The sequence below is a fragment of the Glycine max genome, chromosome 2 (genome assembly GCF_000004515.6).
Source record: "Glycine max cultivar Williams 82 chromosome 2, Glycine_max_v4.0, whole genome shotgun sequence".
Lineage (NCBI taxonomy): Eukaryota > Viridiplantae > Streptophyta > Magnoliopsida > Fabales > Fabaceae > Glycine > Glycine max.
In genome coordinates this window covers 12,696,680-12,715,590 of record NC_016089.4, presented here as the reverse complement: position 1 = coordinate 12,715,590, position 18,911 = coordinate 12,696,680, and the positions used below count along the sequence as shown (strand labels likewise).

At 32.6% G+C, this 18,911-nt stretch overlaps 1 protein-coding gene across 1 annotated transcript; it reads right to left on the bottom strand.

Moving 5' to 3' along the window:
• Window positions 1-11,441: 11,441 nt before the first annotated feature.
• Window positions 11,442-18,584, bottom strand: LOC100499724 (FTCD_N superfamily protein). The gene is made up of 3 exons (NM_001248203.2): window positions 18,398-18,584; window positions 12,387-12,798; window positions 11,442-12,205 (listed from the first exon to the last, which is right to left on the bottom strand). The coding sequence occupies exons 1-3, from the start codon at window positions 18,410-18,412 to the stop codon at window positions 11,688-11,690; spliced, it is 945 nt and encodes a 314-aa protein (NP_001235132.2). The 5' UTR covers window positions 18,413-18,584; the 3' UTR covers window positions 11,442-11,687.
• Between the last annotated feature and the right edge of the window lie 327 nt (window positions 18,585-18,911).

The window sequence follows — 18,911 nt, the reverse complement described above, 5'->3', positions numbered from 1 at the left end:
TATTTCTCCCTTACCAAAATAATGTTCCTAAAATATAAGAATGCCTACTATAAATTACTAACTTAGAAGAACATTTCTGTTTTTTTTTTAAAATTTTTTATAGGCAAACAATATTTATTAATATAATATGCACAAGATGTGCTATAACAGTAAATACTAAACAGATATCATAGACCAGCCCTACATATAATGATAATTCGATTTGAAAGGAAATTACTAAATTAGAAGAATAGAAGTAGCGAAGATGATAGTTGACAAAAATTACAGTGAGAAAAATGAAAGGAACTTCTGATTTGAAAGTTGAAAGGAGAAAATGTGGTGCAAAAGCAGAACGAACCTGTGCGATAACGTGCAGGAGAAAATGTGGTGCAAAAGGAGAAAATGTTGGAAGAATGCAAGATCAACGAGAGTGGGCCCGTATTACGGCCTTTTTTTTAGGGAAATAATATTACTTGTTATCTTTTAGTTTAATTGTGTAGTTATCCAAATTATTTTTAAAAGATTTAATTTCATCCTTATTTTTTTTAAAAAAAAATTAATTTGATTTTTAAACTTTTAAAAGATTTAACTTCATCCTTAAATTTTTAAAAATGAATCAATTTGTTCCTTAAATTATTTTAGATGAGGATCAAATTGATTTAGTTTTAAAAATTTGAAGAAAAAAATTAAATCTTTTAAAAATTTGAGGATTTAATTGATTTATTTTTAAGAAGTTGAGGATTAAATTGAATCTTATAAAAATTTGGAAATCAAATTAAATTATTTAAAATAATTTGGCTACCAAATTAATAATTAAGCCTATCTTTTACAATATTTTTTTTCTTATATTGGTCAAATTCAATATGCAAACTTTATTATTATAATTAATAATTAAGTAGTGTTATAATTAACTTATAAAAGGTATAAAAGACATATTATATAATTGAAGTAAATAAATATTAACTTTGAAAAATGAATTGTAATTTATAAAACATGGAATGTGAGTAAAAAAATTTGATGATCGTCTATTTTTCTAATTATAAATAGAGATTGTACACAAATTATTTGAATTTTATTTGTTGAAAATAAGCTTATTTGGTGGTCAAGAAAAGATATGAGAGTAAGATAAGAATATGATAGAATAAAAATAGGATAGGCGGGAAAAGGAGTTAGTGACTTTATTTTGGGTGACTTCCCTTCATTTTAGACCATTAAATTAATCTAAAGGTCCAGATTTTCTCACCTTATGTTATTTTTTATATTTAATTATTAATTATTAATTCAGTTTTATATTTTTTTATACTTTAAAATCATAAAAATACTATTAAACGTGTATAAATTAATCTACACGCCCCGTAATATTTTTTTATAGTTTTCAAATGTAAAAAAATAAAAAAAAATTAAATTAAAAATATCTTTTGAAACAAGTGAGAAAATCTAAATCATGGGATTAATCTTAAAGGTCTAAAATGATGGAAAATATCCAAACCCAGAGTCACTGAATCCATTTACGAATAAGCTGTAATCCTATCAAACTTGAAATTAATTTCAATGTATTCAAGATGCTTGCACTTCTCAAACAAGTTAGGCCTTGAAACAAAAACCCGGTATACCTCCATTTTCTTGATAGTTACATGTCTTAACTAGGTGTTCCTTGAGCTAGTCTTATGGGGTGCTATCAAATCAGTTACTTAATAAGTCACTTGTCTTTTGCCCAGAAAAAATAAATAAAAAATTAAACTTGATAAGTCATAAAGTAAAGAGAAAGTATTATGATTTGTTTTTCATAAGTCAAAGATTTAATTAAACATAAGTGAGTCAACGAGAAATGTTCAATTAGCATAACCTTCAAAGACAATATAGAGTGAATAAAACAATTGGAAAAGAAAGAGAAACACCCTCCCATGTGGCAGGTCCCAATACTGAAGCAAATAGAATACAAAAGATGTAACAAGTACTAAACAAATTGAAATTAATTGATCAGCAACTGGGTTTGTTAGCTACTATTGCATGAGAGCATAATGCTGCAGCCTCTTGTTACATTATGGCACTGATTCAAGCTTTGGATCCCACAATTGTTTTGACCCAAAAGTCTAAATGTGGCCCATGGTTTCAAGATGGCACCGAATCATGGTCTTGTTCCCATAGTTGTTATGAGGGATTTGTTGGGTAATCAACTATTCCACAAATAAAATTACTTATACTTATAAAGGATCATGAGAATATAACAAATATTATATCGTAGAAAAAATAATAATAAACATAAGAATTTAACATAATTCGACATCTCTTGTCTAGGTCCACAGAACCGTTTCAAAAAGTATTTTAGTATATATCACAAAAATGATTATAAGATTGTAACCCACTCCCAAATAGTGTATCATTCTACAAATCCGAGTACCCCACTCAATGGTTACAAGAAATGATAATACTTTCACACAAAGATATTTTTCTCTTAACAAAGTGATTTTGTTTCGCAATCTCTCTTCTCATACACTTTTTCTTAATGTGTTGTTTCTCTACTAATTCTCTTCCCAATTTATAGTGAAAATTATCACCAACTATAATAAATAAGTTCTCTTGAAAGTCGAAACAAAAATAATTTTCAATGCATCCATTCAACTAAGATTCATCTAGTAAAATATAATCTTTAATTTTGTATTTAAACTACATAAATCTTAATGATAAAAAAATTGAATTTTCAATATACATATAGTTTATCTTTTGACTTCAAACTGTAAAGCATATTACATGGTAAAACATCAAAACATGAAAAAAATAGAGAGCATACACAACAAATAGACTTTTTAATTTTCTGTACCTTGTTTCTAATTATCTCTTAAAAATGAAGTTTGTTTTTTGTCTTCTTGAAACCAGAGATGTCAGATCCTCGTCTTCATCATGGGCCTAACCATCCTGCCACCAACCCAAAACACCCTCATTTAGAGTCACCACCAAAAACAAAAACGTCATCGATGTCATTTATTGAAAACATTAACTCAGTTTGGAATCCTTCTTCACCGAGTCACTGAACTCAACGAGCTTCTCAACAGCTTCCGAGTTATCGCGAGTTGTGGACCTTATCGAGACGGTGATAACTCGAAAGCCAATCCAAATGCAGCCCTCGAATCCAAAGAACTTTCCTTTTAGGCTTTTAGCAAATAGCAAAAATCGAGCTTGTTCAATTTAGTTGTGGGAGTTCAGAACACACAACACATAGGTTTGAGTCACAATTGTGGAAATAAACCAAGTTTCTTTAAAGCAAAGCTAGGTTCATACTATGTTAACAAAATAAAAAGAAGTGATAATGAAAATTTGAAAGTTACATTAAAAGGTAAAACAAAAAGCTAAGTGTGATGGTTCATCGGTTCTACCTTAACATTTCAAGAGCCAAAATTGGGTGTTTGTATGCCTGAGGGTGTTCGTTTTTTTTTTCCCTAAGGAAAAGGGGCAAAAAGCCTGTAAACAACAACAACAAAAAAGAGAAAGTTAATATCGTGTGTGAATGTTGGTTGGGTTCAATCTTGAATCCCCTTCAGTGAAGGACGGTTACTTTTGGTGACTTTAGCATGAGTTGACATTTGTGCATGCTATTGGATTGATATTGTTATATACACAAAACCAGAACGAGAAATAAACTAGCTTCGAGGGCTAGGACCTCCAGAAGCAAAGATAGGAAAGGGAAATTGTATTATTCAGTCTGCCTTCTCCTTACATTCAAGTAGTCTATATATAAGAAATTAAGATAGAAAGCAGAATTTGGCACTAACGGCCATGCTAAGAGATGGCAGACACACTAACATACATACTAAGAAATGGAAGACAACCATATGCTAGCTTATCCAATCCTATCCTGCCACATCACCAATTCTTAACAGAATTAGTTTTACACAAAATCCTTAAGATACTCTGGTTTGATGATTCTGCGTGGTGGCCTTTGGGCAACATTTGTGCTTGTCTCCTCCGTGTTTGGTAATGTTTGCTGTGTTACCTCCTGTGCTTGCTGGTCTATAACATATATTCTTGCTTCGTTTACCTTTTTTATGTTAACAAAAATTGATTGTGGTTGTTTAAGAAGATTTTATTTGAGATTGCAACATGTATTTTTGAGAAGCTTACCATGTGAGAGAAAAATATTAGCACACAATCTTCCTCATGAGACACTAGCAAAGATTGCTCTCATAAATTAGCATGAGCAGTCCAAAGATGAAGTCAACTTGGACAAGAAGTTTGAACTGTAAAAATATACATATATTGATCTAAACATGCAAATAAATTTAAATAGCATATTTAGATCAAACAGCGGAAATTAAAAAGAATTACGAGTGTACCTCTAGCCATTGCAAATTGAACGGGAAGCGGTGCACACACGAACCTGAAAGACAATTTTGTTCTTCCAGACCCTTACTCACTCTGAATAGATGGTGTATTTTTCTGAATAGAGAAGTGGGTTTGGTGATACAAAACTGAGAGCACCCCATCTTATTTATAGAGTTTGTCCATCACAGAGCTCTCAACTTGTTATCAGAACGTGAGATATGAAGTTATCAGACGTGAGATAAGAAGTTATCAGTACGTGAGATAAATGATGGGTACGTGATTTGTTACTGAAGGTGGTTGCAAATATATTTGCAAAGATATGAGATGAATGTGGATGGAAAATGGACCAGATTCAAAATAACTAAATGTTCCAAAATAATAAAATAAAAAAGGAACGTGGGATGTGAATGCAACGTGGGATTCCAACATTCTCCCACTTGGTCCATTTAACTCAACATCAACCATAACAAGAAACATAATATATGAGTCATGGCGATAGGTCCTCTGATGATGAGTAGTATCTTCCATGTACCACAATATATCGAGTCTCTCAACACTAGCTCTCAACTTAATGAATAAACCATATGTTTATTCTATATCTAAACCGAATGATTTTTCTCGAAATAAATAAATATGTGCACAAAACGATATGAGAAAATATCTAACTGAATAAGAGTTTCATTGAAAATAACAAATGTATGTACAATGAAATTACATCATGGAACCAAGTCCCATTCGCACTACATGATCCTTAAAATTCTTTGGTGGCATGCCTTTAGTTAAAGGATCAGCAATCATTAACTCAGTGTTGACGTGTTCAATGACCACTTTCTTTTCTTTAACACGTTCTCTTATGGCTAAGTACTTGATGTCGATGTGCTTACTTCGACTTCCACTTTTGTTGTTTTTAGCCATAAACACTGCAGCAAAGTTGTCACAATACAACTTTAATGGCCTAGAAATAGAGTCCACAACTCTAAGGCCAGATATGAAACTCTTCAACCATACACCATGCGAGGTAGTCTCAAAACAAGAAACGAACTCAGCCTCCATAGTGGAAGTAGTAGTCAATGTTTGTTTGCCACTTCTCCAAGATACATCTCCACTGGCTAACATACAAATATAACCAGATGTTGATCTTCGTGAATCAACGCAACCAGCAAAGTCTGAGTCGGAGTAGCCAATCACTTCCAGACAATCAGTTTGTCTGTACATGAGCATGTAATCCTTTGTTCCTTGAAGATATCTCATCACTTTCTTTGCAGCTTTCCAGTGGTCAATACCTGGATTACTTTGATATCTTCCCAAAACTCCAACAGCGAATGCAATATTAGGTCTAGTGCAAACCTGAGCATACATAAGGCTTCCAACTACTGAAGCATATGGAATATTTTTCATGTGTTCCCGCTCAAAATCATTTTTGGGGCATTGACTCAAAGCAAGTTTGTCACCCTTCACAATGGGAGCTACACTTGGTGAACAATCTTTCATATTAAATCTCACTAAAACTTTGTTGATATAGGTTTCTTGAGACAAGCCTAAAATGCCTCGAGATCTTTCTCTATGGATCTTTATGCCTATGACATAAGATGCCTCTCCCATATCCTTCATATCAAAATTATTTGAGAGAAATTGTTTCACCTCATATAGCATATCCTTATCATTAGTCGCAAGCAGAATGTTATCTACGTATAATACAAGGAAACAAATCTTACTCCCACTGACCTTCTGGTATATATAGTGATCCATGACATTCTCTTCAAAGCTAAATCAAGAAATGACTTCATGAAATTTTAAATACCATTGGCGGGAGGCTTGTTTCAATCCATAGATGGACTTATTAAGCTAGCAGACTAAGTGCTCACCAACACTAGATAAGAATCCCTCAGGTTGTTTCATGTAAACCTCTTCTTCTAGATCACCATTCAGGAACGCCGTTTTCACATCCATTTGATGCAACTCAAGATCAAAATGAGCTACTAATGCCAAAATTACTCGAAGAGAGTCTTTCTTAGATACAGGGGAAAAGGTCTCTCTGTAATCGATTCCTTCTCTTTGAGTGAATCCTTTAGCAACAAGTCTTGCCTTATGTCTCTCAATGTTTCCTTCTGAGTCTTTCTTTGTTTTGAAGACCCATCTACATTCGATGGCTTTTACACCAATAGGCAACTCAACGAGATCCCAAACTTGGTTAGATGCCATAGAATCTATCTCATCCCTCATAGCATTATACCACAAATTTGATTCCTTAGAACTCATGGCTTGTGAAAACGTCTCAGGATCATTTTCGGCTCCAATGTTGTAGTCTGATTCTTGTAGGTACACTACATAATCACTAGGAATTGTTGTCTTTTTTACTCTAGTAGATCTTCTTAATGTTGTTTGGTCATCTTGCTGAGGAACTTGTTCAAATGGTTCTTCACCAGTTTGTTCAGTATCATCATGTTGTTCCTCACAAACAACTTGATCTACATGATCACTTTCAATAGCTTGTGGAACTTCAATCACTGGTTGTCTAACACCCATTTTAACTTGAGGGGTGGGAATGACTACCAACCTATTACTTGTCCCAGAAGGTTCAGCTTCATAGTGATCTCTTTCAAAAGAAATGTTCTGAAATTGATCACTCCCACTGATAAAGTCATTTTCAAGAAACTTTGCACTCCTTGATTCCACAATCCTAGTGTTGTGGGATGGACAATAGAACCTATACCCTTTAGACCTTTCAGCATATCCAATGAAATACCCAGTAATAGTCTTAGGGTCCAGTTTCTTCTCTTGTGGATTATAAATTCTTACTTCAGACGGGCATCTCCAAACGCGTGTATGTCGCAAACTTGGTTTCCAACCCTTGAATAACTCAAAAGGTGTCTTTGAGACAGCCTTGGTTGGAACTCGGTTTAATATATACGCAGCCGTCTTAAGAGCATCAATCCACAAAAATTGAGGAAGCTTTACATTACTCCTCATGCTTCTCACCATGTCTAATAAGGTTCGATTTCTTCGTTCTGCCACACCATTCTGATCCGGAGAACCAGGCATAGTGTATTGGGCAACAATCCCATGTTCTTGAAGAAATTTCGCAAATGAACTTGGTGCTTGTCCATCCTCTGTGTATCTACCATGGTACTCCCCACCTCTATCTGATCTCACGATCTTAATTTGTTTTCCACATTGTTTCTCAACTTCAGCCTTAAAAACTTTAAAGGCATCTAAAGCTTCATTCTTAGAATGAAGTAAGTAGCGATACATATATCGTGAATAATCATCTATAAAGGTTATGAAGTATTTCGGACTATTTGCATCCATGTCTGGACAACATATGTCTGTATGTATGATTTCTAATAAATTAGAACTCCTCTTTGCACCCTTTTTAGACTTGTTAGTTTGCTTACCCTTAATGCAATCTACACAAGTCTCAAAATCAGCGAAATCCAAAGTACTAAGTACTCCTTCATTTACTAATCGCTTGATTCTTTCAATAGAGATATGTCCTAATCTCCGGTGCCACAACATAGAGGATTCTTCATTCACAATACATCGTTTTAACCCAACAGAAACGTGCATAGAAGTAGCGTCATTTTGCAATTTAATCGAATAAAGACCATCAACCAATTGACCACAACCAATAATTTCAGATTTATTTAGTAAATTAAAACCAAAGTCTGTAAAATTAAAATAAAATCCCAAAGATGCAAGTTTAGAAATAGAAATTAAGTTTTTACAGAAACTAGGAACATAAAAAACTTTCTCCAAATGTAATTTAAAGCCACTGCTTAAAACTAAGACGCACGTTCCAATGGCCTCTACATGCGAGCTCATCCTACTCCCTGAGTAGATGCACTGCTCACTTCCCACTGGCTTCCTTAGGCTTTCCATACCCTGCAAGGTATTAGAAACATGGATTGTAGAACCAGAGTCAATCCACCATGTATTATGATTCACATTAATCATATTAGATTCATAACAAACGAAAGTCAATGATATACCTTTCTTCTCAAACCAACTTTTAAATTTGGGGCAGTTCTTCTTCATGTGTCCTTTCTTTTTACAGAAGAAACACTTTGACTCCTTTTTAATTGTTGGTTGAGTCGGAATCTTTCCTTTATTGGTGCCTACAGACTTCTTCCTATCCTTTCCAGAAGTAGAAGTAGTCAAATTTACCTTCTCACCCTCTTCCATTATCAATCTCTCCTCTTCTTGAATACACATGGTCATCAATTCATTAATAGACCATTTATCCTTATGTGTGTTGTAGGAGATTTTGAAGGGTGTATATTGTTGAGGTAGGGTGCACAAAATGAAATGTACCAGGAAGGACTCAGACATGGTAACTTCCAGGGTTTTCAACTGAGCCACTATGTCCCTTAAGCGCATGATATGTTCACGCACACCTCTCGTTCCAGTAAGTTTAATGGAAGAGAATTGCATAATGAGTGTGCTAGCAAGCGACTTCTCAGAGGTCGTAAACTGTTCATCAATGACTTTCAACAGATCTCTGACCTTATCATGCTGGTCAACTGAACCCCGGATACTAGCGGATATGTTGGTTTTTATGAACATAACGGAGAGACGATTAGATCTCTCCCACTTTTCATAAAGATCAACAACATCAGGTTCGCTAGTTTCAGTAATAGCCGGTGGCTCATCCTTCCTTATAGCATAGTCAATATCCATCCAGCCCAAATGAAGGAGAACTCTTTCCTTCCAAACCTTATAATTATCACCTTTCAAAATGGAAAAGTCACAAGAAATATTCATAGATTGTGAAACTGCAAACAAACACACATGCTCATTAAGAAAATTTGAGACTAAACAAATGTCATGTTTTGCCAATGCAAATCATGTCTCAATATATGAATCTAGTGACACAAAACTTGCCTGTGGGCTAAAGTCCTACTCAATTAGATTCATTAAGCAACTTTATGATAAAACTATTAAATCATGTTCTTTTCCTTAATTCCTGTGAGTAAATTAAGAAATATAATTTAATATTTTATCCTAATTAATCATACAAATATAACAAAATTCCTGTGGGTAGATTTCATCACATTACATATGATTAATCACAATTAATATTTCTAATGTGATTATAAATTTAGCATATAATTTTACTCAATTAAAGATGCTGTGGCTATTCTCTAATTTAATAAAATTATATTAATCACTTAACATTAAAAAATAATCCTTGCATAAACATACTTAATAATGCAAATGTGCTCAATATTGAATCATAAAAATTACATGTATACCAATAACATTGCACGTATATTCATTCAACATGTAATAAACTTTAAAGGATTAAATCCAATGCATACCAGTATTTAACATAATATTGCATGTTCAACATAACTTAAGAGACACACAATTTTAAACAGTTTGTGCATAAATGATTTATCCTTCAGAAGTTATAAATACACATGAACTGTAATTAATAAACAATTAAATTGCAATAGCTTAGCGGCAAAGAGAGTCCTTTCATGCTTGTAGGGTGAGGGTTCGAAACCAGCCCAAAACGTTTTCGCATTCCTTTTAATTAATTAAAAACGAAAACAAGGAAGAAAAAGCTTTTCGCGTTCCTTAAACAAAACCCGCAAGACTTCGTCTTCAACCTCCAGCGGAGTAAGGATGGAAAATTGACCAGATTCAAAATAACTAAATGTTAAAAGGAACGTGGGACGTGAATGCAACATGTATTTTTGAGAAGCTTACCATGTGAGAGAAAAATATTAGCACACAATCTTCCTCATGAGACACTAGCAAAGATTGCTCTCATAAATTAGCATGAGCAGTCCAAAGATGAAGTCAACTTGGACAAGAAGTTTGAACATGTCATGTTCCTCAAATTAGGAGTGTGTAGCGGGCGGGTAAATTGGAGAATAATCATTTTTGTCGTAAAATCTGTCACAAATTAACTTAAATTTGTATCCGTTACAAAATCATATTTTCATCACAGAAGTCGTCACTATTAGTGAGGGAATATAGGTTGTCACTAAATTTAATTTTTCTAGTAGTGTAACCACACCAAGCCACATAAAGGTGCAATTTGGTCTGGGAGAAGTACATCATTAATTGGGATGGTGACCTTAACACTACTATTAGAACAATTTTCACTAGAAAGGTATTTAACATGTCAACCAAACATTATGATCCCGACTGCAATTCTTACTCAAATTTTGGTTAAGAATTTAATTCTCTGTTTTTAACTGATGAGCATTCAGAATACGTACAAAACAAGATTTGAATTCATTATCAAAATCTAAAGACGACTGAATGTGACTATTATTAAGACACTGGAGGTACATTGGACTTTTAGATTTCTTCTCCATGATTTTAATGGATTGTGTTACTCTTTACTTCTTTCCATTATAATGTTAAGTTCAATTTAATGAACTGTTAATATACAAACTAAACAATTGATGGATTAATTACTGTATCACATGATTCAGGGAAGCTTTTTTTTCTTCATCTAACAAATATTTTACATTTCATGCACTATAGGTGTATGAATTAATTTCTTGGTTGATCTATTTTGTTGCTATAATGAGTGACTGGTGTGGCTATATTTAATCAAATTTAAATCAACCAAATAATTCCTGAAAATTGGCTAAGTTTATTGAGCTTTATCTTATGTGTACTTTCTAAAGCTATAAAAAAAATACCCACATGGCAAAACATATCACTTTTCCATTTTGTGCTGTGTTTAACCAAATTTGTTGTTTTCATTGACTGAATGTGACTTACTATATTATTATTAAGAAGTTTGGAGAAGTTGATGAAGATTTTATTTATATTATTCCAATAGATTGGGTACTGCAGTTGGATTTTTATTCCCCGTCAATTTTTGCTCTGCCTTTTACTCTAACAATTCTCAGGTTCCTTCATTTTTTTTTATTTAGTTTCTGGTCTTTATGGAAATTTAGTGAAAAAAATGGATAAAAAATAAATGTACGTGTATTCGGAATGATGTTGAAAAAAGACGCATGTATTGCTTGATTTCCACATCCAATTCTCAATTTGATGCAGAAGCTAATACTAGATACTTGACAAATTTAAATTCACATCACGTCTAGCTCAGAATTTTATCCAAATTAATATGCTATAAAACAAACAAGAGAATGAAAAACAAATGAAAGTGGACATTTTGACCGAAAAACGGGTCATTAATTTGATATATAAATACGGATAGATAGTCACAGAAGCATTTAGGAATCTCAATTTCTAGTCCATGCATGCTTCATTTTTGTTACCCTTTGGTTGTCTTTCCAGCCAACCATTTAGGAATCATAATTTAGAACCATTGTATTACACTTACTGAAAATCACAACCTTTGATCATTTATGATTATTCATCGATCAACAAGTCCAACTAACGAGTTACACACATGATCACGATTTGTTAGCATTATTGATTAGTTTCATGTATTTCTCTACGAACATTTCCGGAGAAAGGTCGGTGAAATAACCTTGTTCTACGTCGAGTCCTTCTTCCGCTGCCTGCATCTCAACCCTATTCTGAACCCTATCTGCTCCGACAAGTTTGGGGTCCAAAAGCATGCAGGCTATCTCAGTTGAATCCTCATGGACTACAGCAATCGTTTGCACGGTGGGAAGGCCACCGCCACGAGCACTCACCTTCCTTGCAATCCTTCTTGCTACTGACACATCAGTGCAAAGGATTGGAACGTTGTAGAATGTAATCCAAGGGCGTGCACCAATCACTGTGATGCCTTTAGCTCTTGAAACCACGTTGGGCCCTTCATCAGGGCTCAGCGGTAGCGTTTCGGGCATTGCCCACCCGGCCCATTGACTTCCCCTTGAATTTGGCCGGTAATATCCGAGCTCTCGCCTTATGGCATCAACTTCCTTCCCTGTTGGGTGGGCTGCGGCGTACAGAAACACTGGCACTGCATTCACATGTATTAAGATAAGCTGCATTGTAAGTGTTTTTTACTACTTGCACAACAAAATGTTACATGAAAATGAATGAATTTCTCTTGCATTGCATCACATTTGAGTTTAGGTAGGGTGAGAAAAAAGAGAGACAAGTAAGAAGCATTCTTTGATCATGTAACTTAATGTACTTACCACTGAATCGGTTGCCAATGTCTGCTGCCACTGCTTTGGCAAGCCAAGCTGCCTCGTCGAGCGACGCATGACCAAGTGGATGGAAGATAATGTCGTCGAGTGCGCCCAAGCGAGGGTGAGCACCTTCATGGAATTCGAGGTTGATGGCATTGAATGTAGCCTCAGCCATGGCTATGACAGTTTGGTGCAAGGGGCTGTATATGGGATTTCCTGTGCAGTCGTGCAAAACATATGACACAAGGTCGTACCTTGCCCTGTTATAACTTCGATCATGAAACATGTTCACAATCACAGTTTCCGGGTTTGACCTTGCAACTCGTTCTATTGCATTGAGGGTGGCGTTGTTGCGTGATTCGGAGACAAAGAACTTGCAGCATAATAAGATGGATTGGTCTATGGTTTTCTTTTGCTCCTAGATAAGTTTCCAGACAGAGAAAAATTGACACATTCAAGCAGTTGTATTGAAAGAAAATTTACATGTTCTTTGTCAGATTTTTTAACTTAGTAATTAACCAATCAACTATTTACATGTTCTTTGTCAGATTTTCGTACCAAATCTTTTCGCACTATTTAGCAATGCTACAAAGAAACTACAAGAAATGAAACACTATTTTTTTAAAATAAAAGTTATTTTGTTCATAATAATTAACATAAATAACGATTAAATATCTTTTTGATTTCTAATAAATATTTAATTTTTTTAATAATTTTTTTCCGTTTAATCCTAATAAAATAACACTTATAATTTTGGTCTTTGATATTTTGATTTAGTTCCTGATAAATTAACAAATTTTAATTTAATTTCGACTAATAATTAATGTAAATTTTTTTTATCAAGAAGTAAGTATAAAATTACTAATTTATCAGATATTAAAAATAAGTGTCAGTGACAAAAACAAAATTATTTTGTTATGGACTAAAAAAATAAAAATTTGTTAAAAGGAAACACAAAAAGTAAATATTTATTAGGAATAAAAACATAGTTAAGGCTAAAAATAATAATTTTCTTTTAAATTATTAGTTCATTTTAAATGTCATTTCAAAAACAAAAAATGATTTTTCTTAATAATACTGTCATTTATTCTTTCCTTATCTAAATATTCAAATGAAATTGAAAATTACATTCTAATTTTTTGAAAAGCTTGACATTATACATTTTTTATAAAATTATTTTTTGTAAAAAAATATATTTTATCATAATATTTAATGTGATTTCTGATTTTTTAAAACTGAATATTACCCTAAAAGTAAAATAATAAGAGACAGAGGAAGTAGAAAAAATAAAAAGAGGAAGTAGTTTTTCCGTTATTTACATTATTTGTGTATGTATTTAAGGCTACTCTTTTCAATTATTAATTTTCTGTTCCCGTGCTATGCAACCTACCTTAGATAAATTATTGTATGGGAAATTATTGTATGGGAATCGGAAAGAGACTCCGATTGAGGGAACACACAAAACAATAAGATAATATAAATTATAGCTTAATTAAGTTTTTTTATATATTAAGTTTAGTCTATTTTTAAAAAATTATCTAACATTTTTTTTTACCTAGATGTTTTTAAAAAATTTACATTTAATTTTTTTACTTATTGTTAGTCCATATTCGTTAAATGATGATGTAATACACAAAATATTACGTCATCATACATAGTCACTAAACACAGGCAGATACACCCATGTCATTAATTTTGTTTTTTAATTTAAAAAAAATGAAAGCCAAAAGCTCTCTCTGTCGATGTTATCTCACCTTTGCAGGCTTCCCCCAAAATTCAGTTCTATAAACTCCAAATCGATTTGACCCTGCAATTCCAAAGGTTTCAACTTTCTCTTTTGCCAAAAACGTTGTAGAAGTTTGGATTAATTTCTTATTTTTATCATTTAGTGAGCATCTTGTATTTCATAAAAATTTGGGGCAATATAATCTTTATGCAAAGGCCATCCTATCCAACTTTCGGGCATTAAAATATGTCTCAGACGCACATGATTATCATAAGAGATTCCCAACATATCATAAGATTCCTTTTCTTGAAAATCTGCACTTTTCCAAACCTAGAAAATGGAAGGAATTCTGAGATTTTTTCTTGCGACAAATATTTTTATGTGTGTATTTAGAAAACGCACTATCCACCCCATGGAAAATCCACTTCTCTAACATCTCTTTTATTTTACTATGAATACTCTTTGCAACAATACCAAAAGCTTCTTCCTTTATGAAGTCTAGTGGGTCAGCATCCACAAAATGACCCCACACATAGTTGTCAAAATAGTTCCCAGGGATTGGAGGCTCTAGCTTGGCATGGCCCTGCAATCCACTGTGAACCCAAAAGCAAACTTCTCTTTCTTCTTTTCAACTCCATGAATGGCCTTAGCAATGCAAACTACCGCATAAGCACATGTGAGAACAAAGGAAGACAACCTAGGTGCCTCTAATTCTATTCCTCTTTCAACGATGTCCCATTTGGACAAGACATGCACCTTTCCTAAATTCTCCAAATCTACTCCTGTGAGCATGAACGTGGCTCGAACCTGATCCTCCAGTCTTGGAGGGAAAGGTAGAAGCTTCAAGCATCTCTCATCGCTGTTTTCAATAGGGAACAATTTAGTTAAGACCTTGGTCCAATTGGTTGTGAAGTTAGGTCCCAACTCACTTAGGGTTTTGTGAAATCAGCTTTGGATTCTGCTACCACAAATGAAATGGAGTTGCCTAGAGTGTATTGAACGATGGGGTTTGGGGAATCATTAGGCTAAATGACGTTGCCGGCGAGAGGGGAAAGACTTGGAGGGTGTGAGAGAGAGAGAAATTTTGAGCTTTGGAACAATTGTGGAATAGAAAATGGATGGGTTTGGAACAATTTTGGAATTGAGAGGCTTTGCGACACATGCGACCATGATTATCAAACTCTCAAGTTAACTCGTTAACTTTTACGAGTTTACGATTTCACTTGTCCTCTGCGAGTTGACTCCTGAGTAAACTCTTTTTAGTAGACTATGGGTAAACTCTAAGTAAACTCGAGTTTATCACTGAGTCAATGATTTAACAAGTTAAAAAAAATTACACCAAAATATAAGTCGTTTTTTTATTGTTTTCTATCTGTTTAGCATTCAACATACCTTCATTTAGCGTGTTATTCTCAAATATAAAATTTTCACATTTAATAATATCAAACCCTTGTTCTCTAATAACATCCAACCCTCGATGAGAATGATCTACCACTACTATAACCTCTACAAGTTATTGTCTAGTGGTGATGTATTATTACTAGACTTGGTTATTTAAATATTCTGAACTTTATAATTTACTGTTTTGCTTTATTATATTGTTGAAATATTTAATTAGTATGTTATTTATAGATGTTTTGTTATTATTTTATATGAAGTAGACTCTTACGAGTCTACGAGTTGAATTTATGAGTCGAGTCTATGAAACTTTCACAAGTTTGCGTAAATTCTCGAGTTTGATAACCTTGCATGCGACATGGAGAACGCACTAAAGAGTGTAGCCTACAATCCACAACCTGAGAGGCATGTTGGGATTCTTGTTGCGGCTGAGAACCAAGATAGTGGCGGTGATGGCGATGAAGGCGAAGTTCTAGAGAATGTCCAAGATGACGACGGGCTTGGAATAGGCTTAATTGCTCTGCCTCTCTTTGAGTTGCCATGTCGCTGTCTCCAGCACCACCACAGATAGCTCTGCCTCTCTTATTTGACTTTTATTTTTTTTAAAATTAAAAAAACAAAAGTTAATGACATGGACATCTGTGCCTACGTGTTTAGTGACTAGACGTGATGACGTGACACTTCGTCTGTCACGATATCATTTAACTGATGTGGACTAACGACAAGTAAAAAAATAAAATAGATTTTTTTTAAGTATTTGGATGAAAAATAAAATATTTGATAAATTTTTGAAAACGAATTATATTTCATACATAAAAAAATTAATTAGGTCATAAATTATTATATGTGAATATAATTTCTAATTAATAGTATTATTAAATTGTTCAGTTATTCTCACGAGTCATTAGAATATTTATTTATTTATTTATTAAATTACTTAATAATATTATTTTTTTCTTTCAAAATCCGTACACTAATTTCAATGCGAATATATCCAAATTCCAACACGTACATGACATTTGGGTTAGTGTCCACCTAATTTTTTTTTTTATCGAGTGTCCACCGAAACTTCTCGACATCAAAATGAGATATTTCATTAATCAGAGTACTACATGACCGACAATCCCTCTAATATTCCATGTTAGAAAAGTTATTGTAACAACTAACAAGTATTTATTTTTGTTCATGTTAGTGTTAAGAGATTAATATGGTATTAATATATCTGTTTAAGTTACTTATTAATATTCAATTAATTGTTTAGTTTTCATTCATTGCTGATTTTGACCAGAAAATTAAAAAAAATGAATACTTATGTTGTTGTTAAGGAGAACGCACATTCCCTCATAAATCTTTTTTACGCCTGAACTAACCCACCCTTGGCTTCTTTCGATCATGTCCACGTCACTGGCCCCTCTTTCTAACTCACATTTGATGATGTGTCGGTTTCGATATGATATTAGGAACGACTAAGCTGAATTCAAAGTAAAAGTTATATATTAAAAAAATATTTATTTATTTATTTTGACTGAATGTATTTATTTATTTATTACTAATATGCAAAATGTGTATTTTCTCACTTGATATACATTAAATAAAAATAAAACTTAATAAAATTAATAATTTCAATAAATTTTAATCAATCACAGAAAATATTTAAAAGCGAATATTATAAAAAGTATTGCTAGCATTTTTTAATGGACATGTTCAACATTTGGCTTGGTTTCTCATAATCTCATGTGTTTAGTCCAAAAAGATAATGCACTCTAGTATTTCTCCAATTTCCTCTATGATCCTTCTATAGTGTTTTACTCGTCAAGGGGAAAAAGATATGCAAGATATTGTTTGCTCGTGTATCGCATGTTGATATTTCTTTAGTTATTTTAGTATTATTATATTATTTATAACTGACACTACACGTGGATCACTGACTACTATTATATATATTTATACCCAAAAAATAATTGAGAATGGGGTAGTCTTATCCGCAATTTCTCACACAGGTGACTTTGTTCACGTATTTAATTGGTTTCTAATGGATAAGAGATCATATAGGAAATCATATGTTGTTCAAAAAGAATATATCATTGAGGAAATATTATTGAGAGACAAAAAATTCAAGAAAACACAAGAAGAACATAAAAGAACTTTCGGACTTATTTTGGGAAAGAGATTGATGATCAAAGGTTTTAACATATATACACTATTTTTAGGAAAATGATTTATATGTATCAATGTGGGAAAACAAGGTGTTTCTTTCCCAGTTTTCAAAAAAGATAATTTTAGTTTTTAATTTAACATATATTTGTTTTAGTTCAGTTAAACCTTACTTTTAATATATTCGTATATAATAAAGAAATGATTTAATTAATTAAATTATAAGAAAAAAAATAAATGACAAAAAAATTAAGAATAATATGTAAATTTTAAAAAATTAAAGACTAAAATTGCAGATGAAACAAAATAAAAAAATCAAAATTATATTTTCACCTTTCTTTTATTATAGTTGTAATTAAAGTATTGATAACCAATAAAAAAAACCAAAATTAAAAATTAGAATTATATACTTCTGCTGAAACAAGAACACTAGAAGATAACCAGCAAAACCACTATAGCTGCTATCTCGCACCCTACTTTCCGTGTTTCCTCGTTCCCTTCATTCTTCTATGGCTAATATATATTTTACAATAGCATAGAAGTAATTGATAGATATATATTGAGTATTCTATATAGCATACATGCAATTAAAATCTGCTAATCTTAATCAATGAAATTGCCACCAGTTAATTATTAACTTGTGTCTTCTGATTAACAATTGGGGCCTAATTAATCATCATCATCATCACAACAATCATATAAGACAAAGAAGATAAGGAAATTGGAGAGATTTTCTGACCTTGTTGAAATCCATTGGCGAGATCGATCCTCCGCAGCAAATGCAACCTGTGTTCACGAGGTGTGATAATCTATCTAACTGAAAATTGGGGAACTACTGATCATGTACCAGTCGTCGTAGCAGGAGAAATAAATATATGAACCACACGTATAATTTTCATAGGTAAATATAATAATATCAATACAAAGCTTTCCAATCCTTACACGTGATGCCATGTCCCACCATTATCATATATATATATATATATATATATATATATATATATATATAATTAAACAAACAAAGACAATACTTATGTAAACCAAACAATTGTTTTCAATTTTTTATAAGTACTTATGCGCTGGAACTTCAACTTTTATAACAAACACGTTTTTTTTTTCTGAAAAAGTTAAAATCCAGTAATTTAATTTTTATAAAAAGCATAATTTAAAAATGGGTAAAAATGTTTATATAAGATTAAAAAGTCAGTATTTTTCTTCTTTCTCTGTGTCTTCTTATTTTCTCTCTTCTTTCT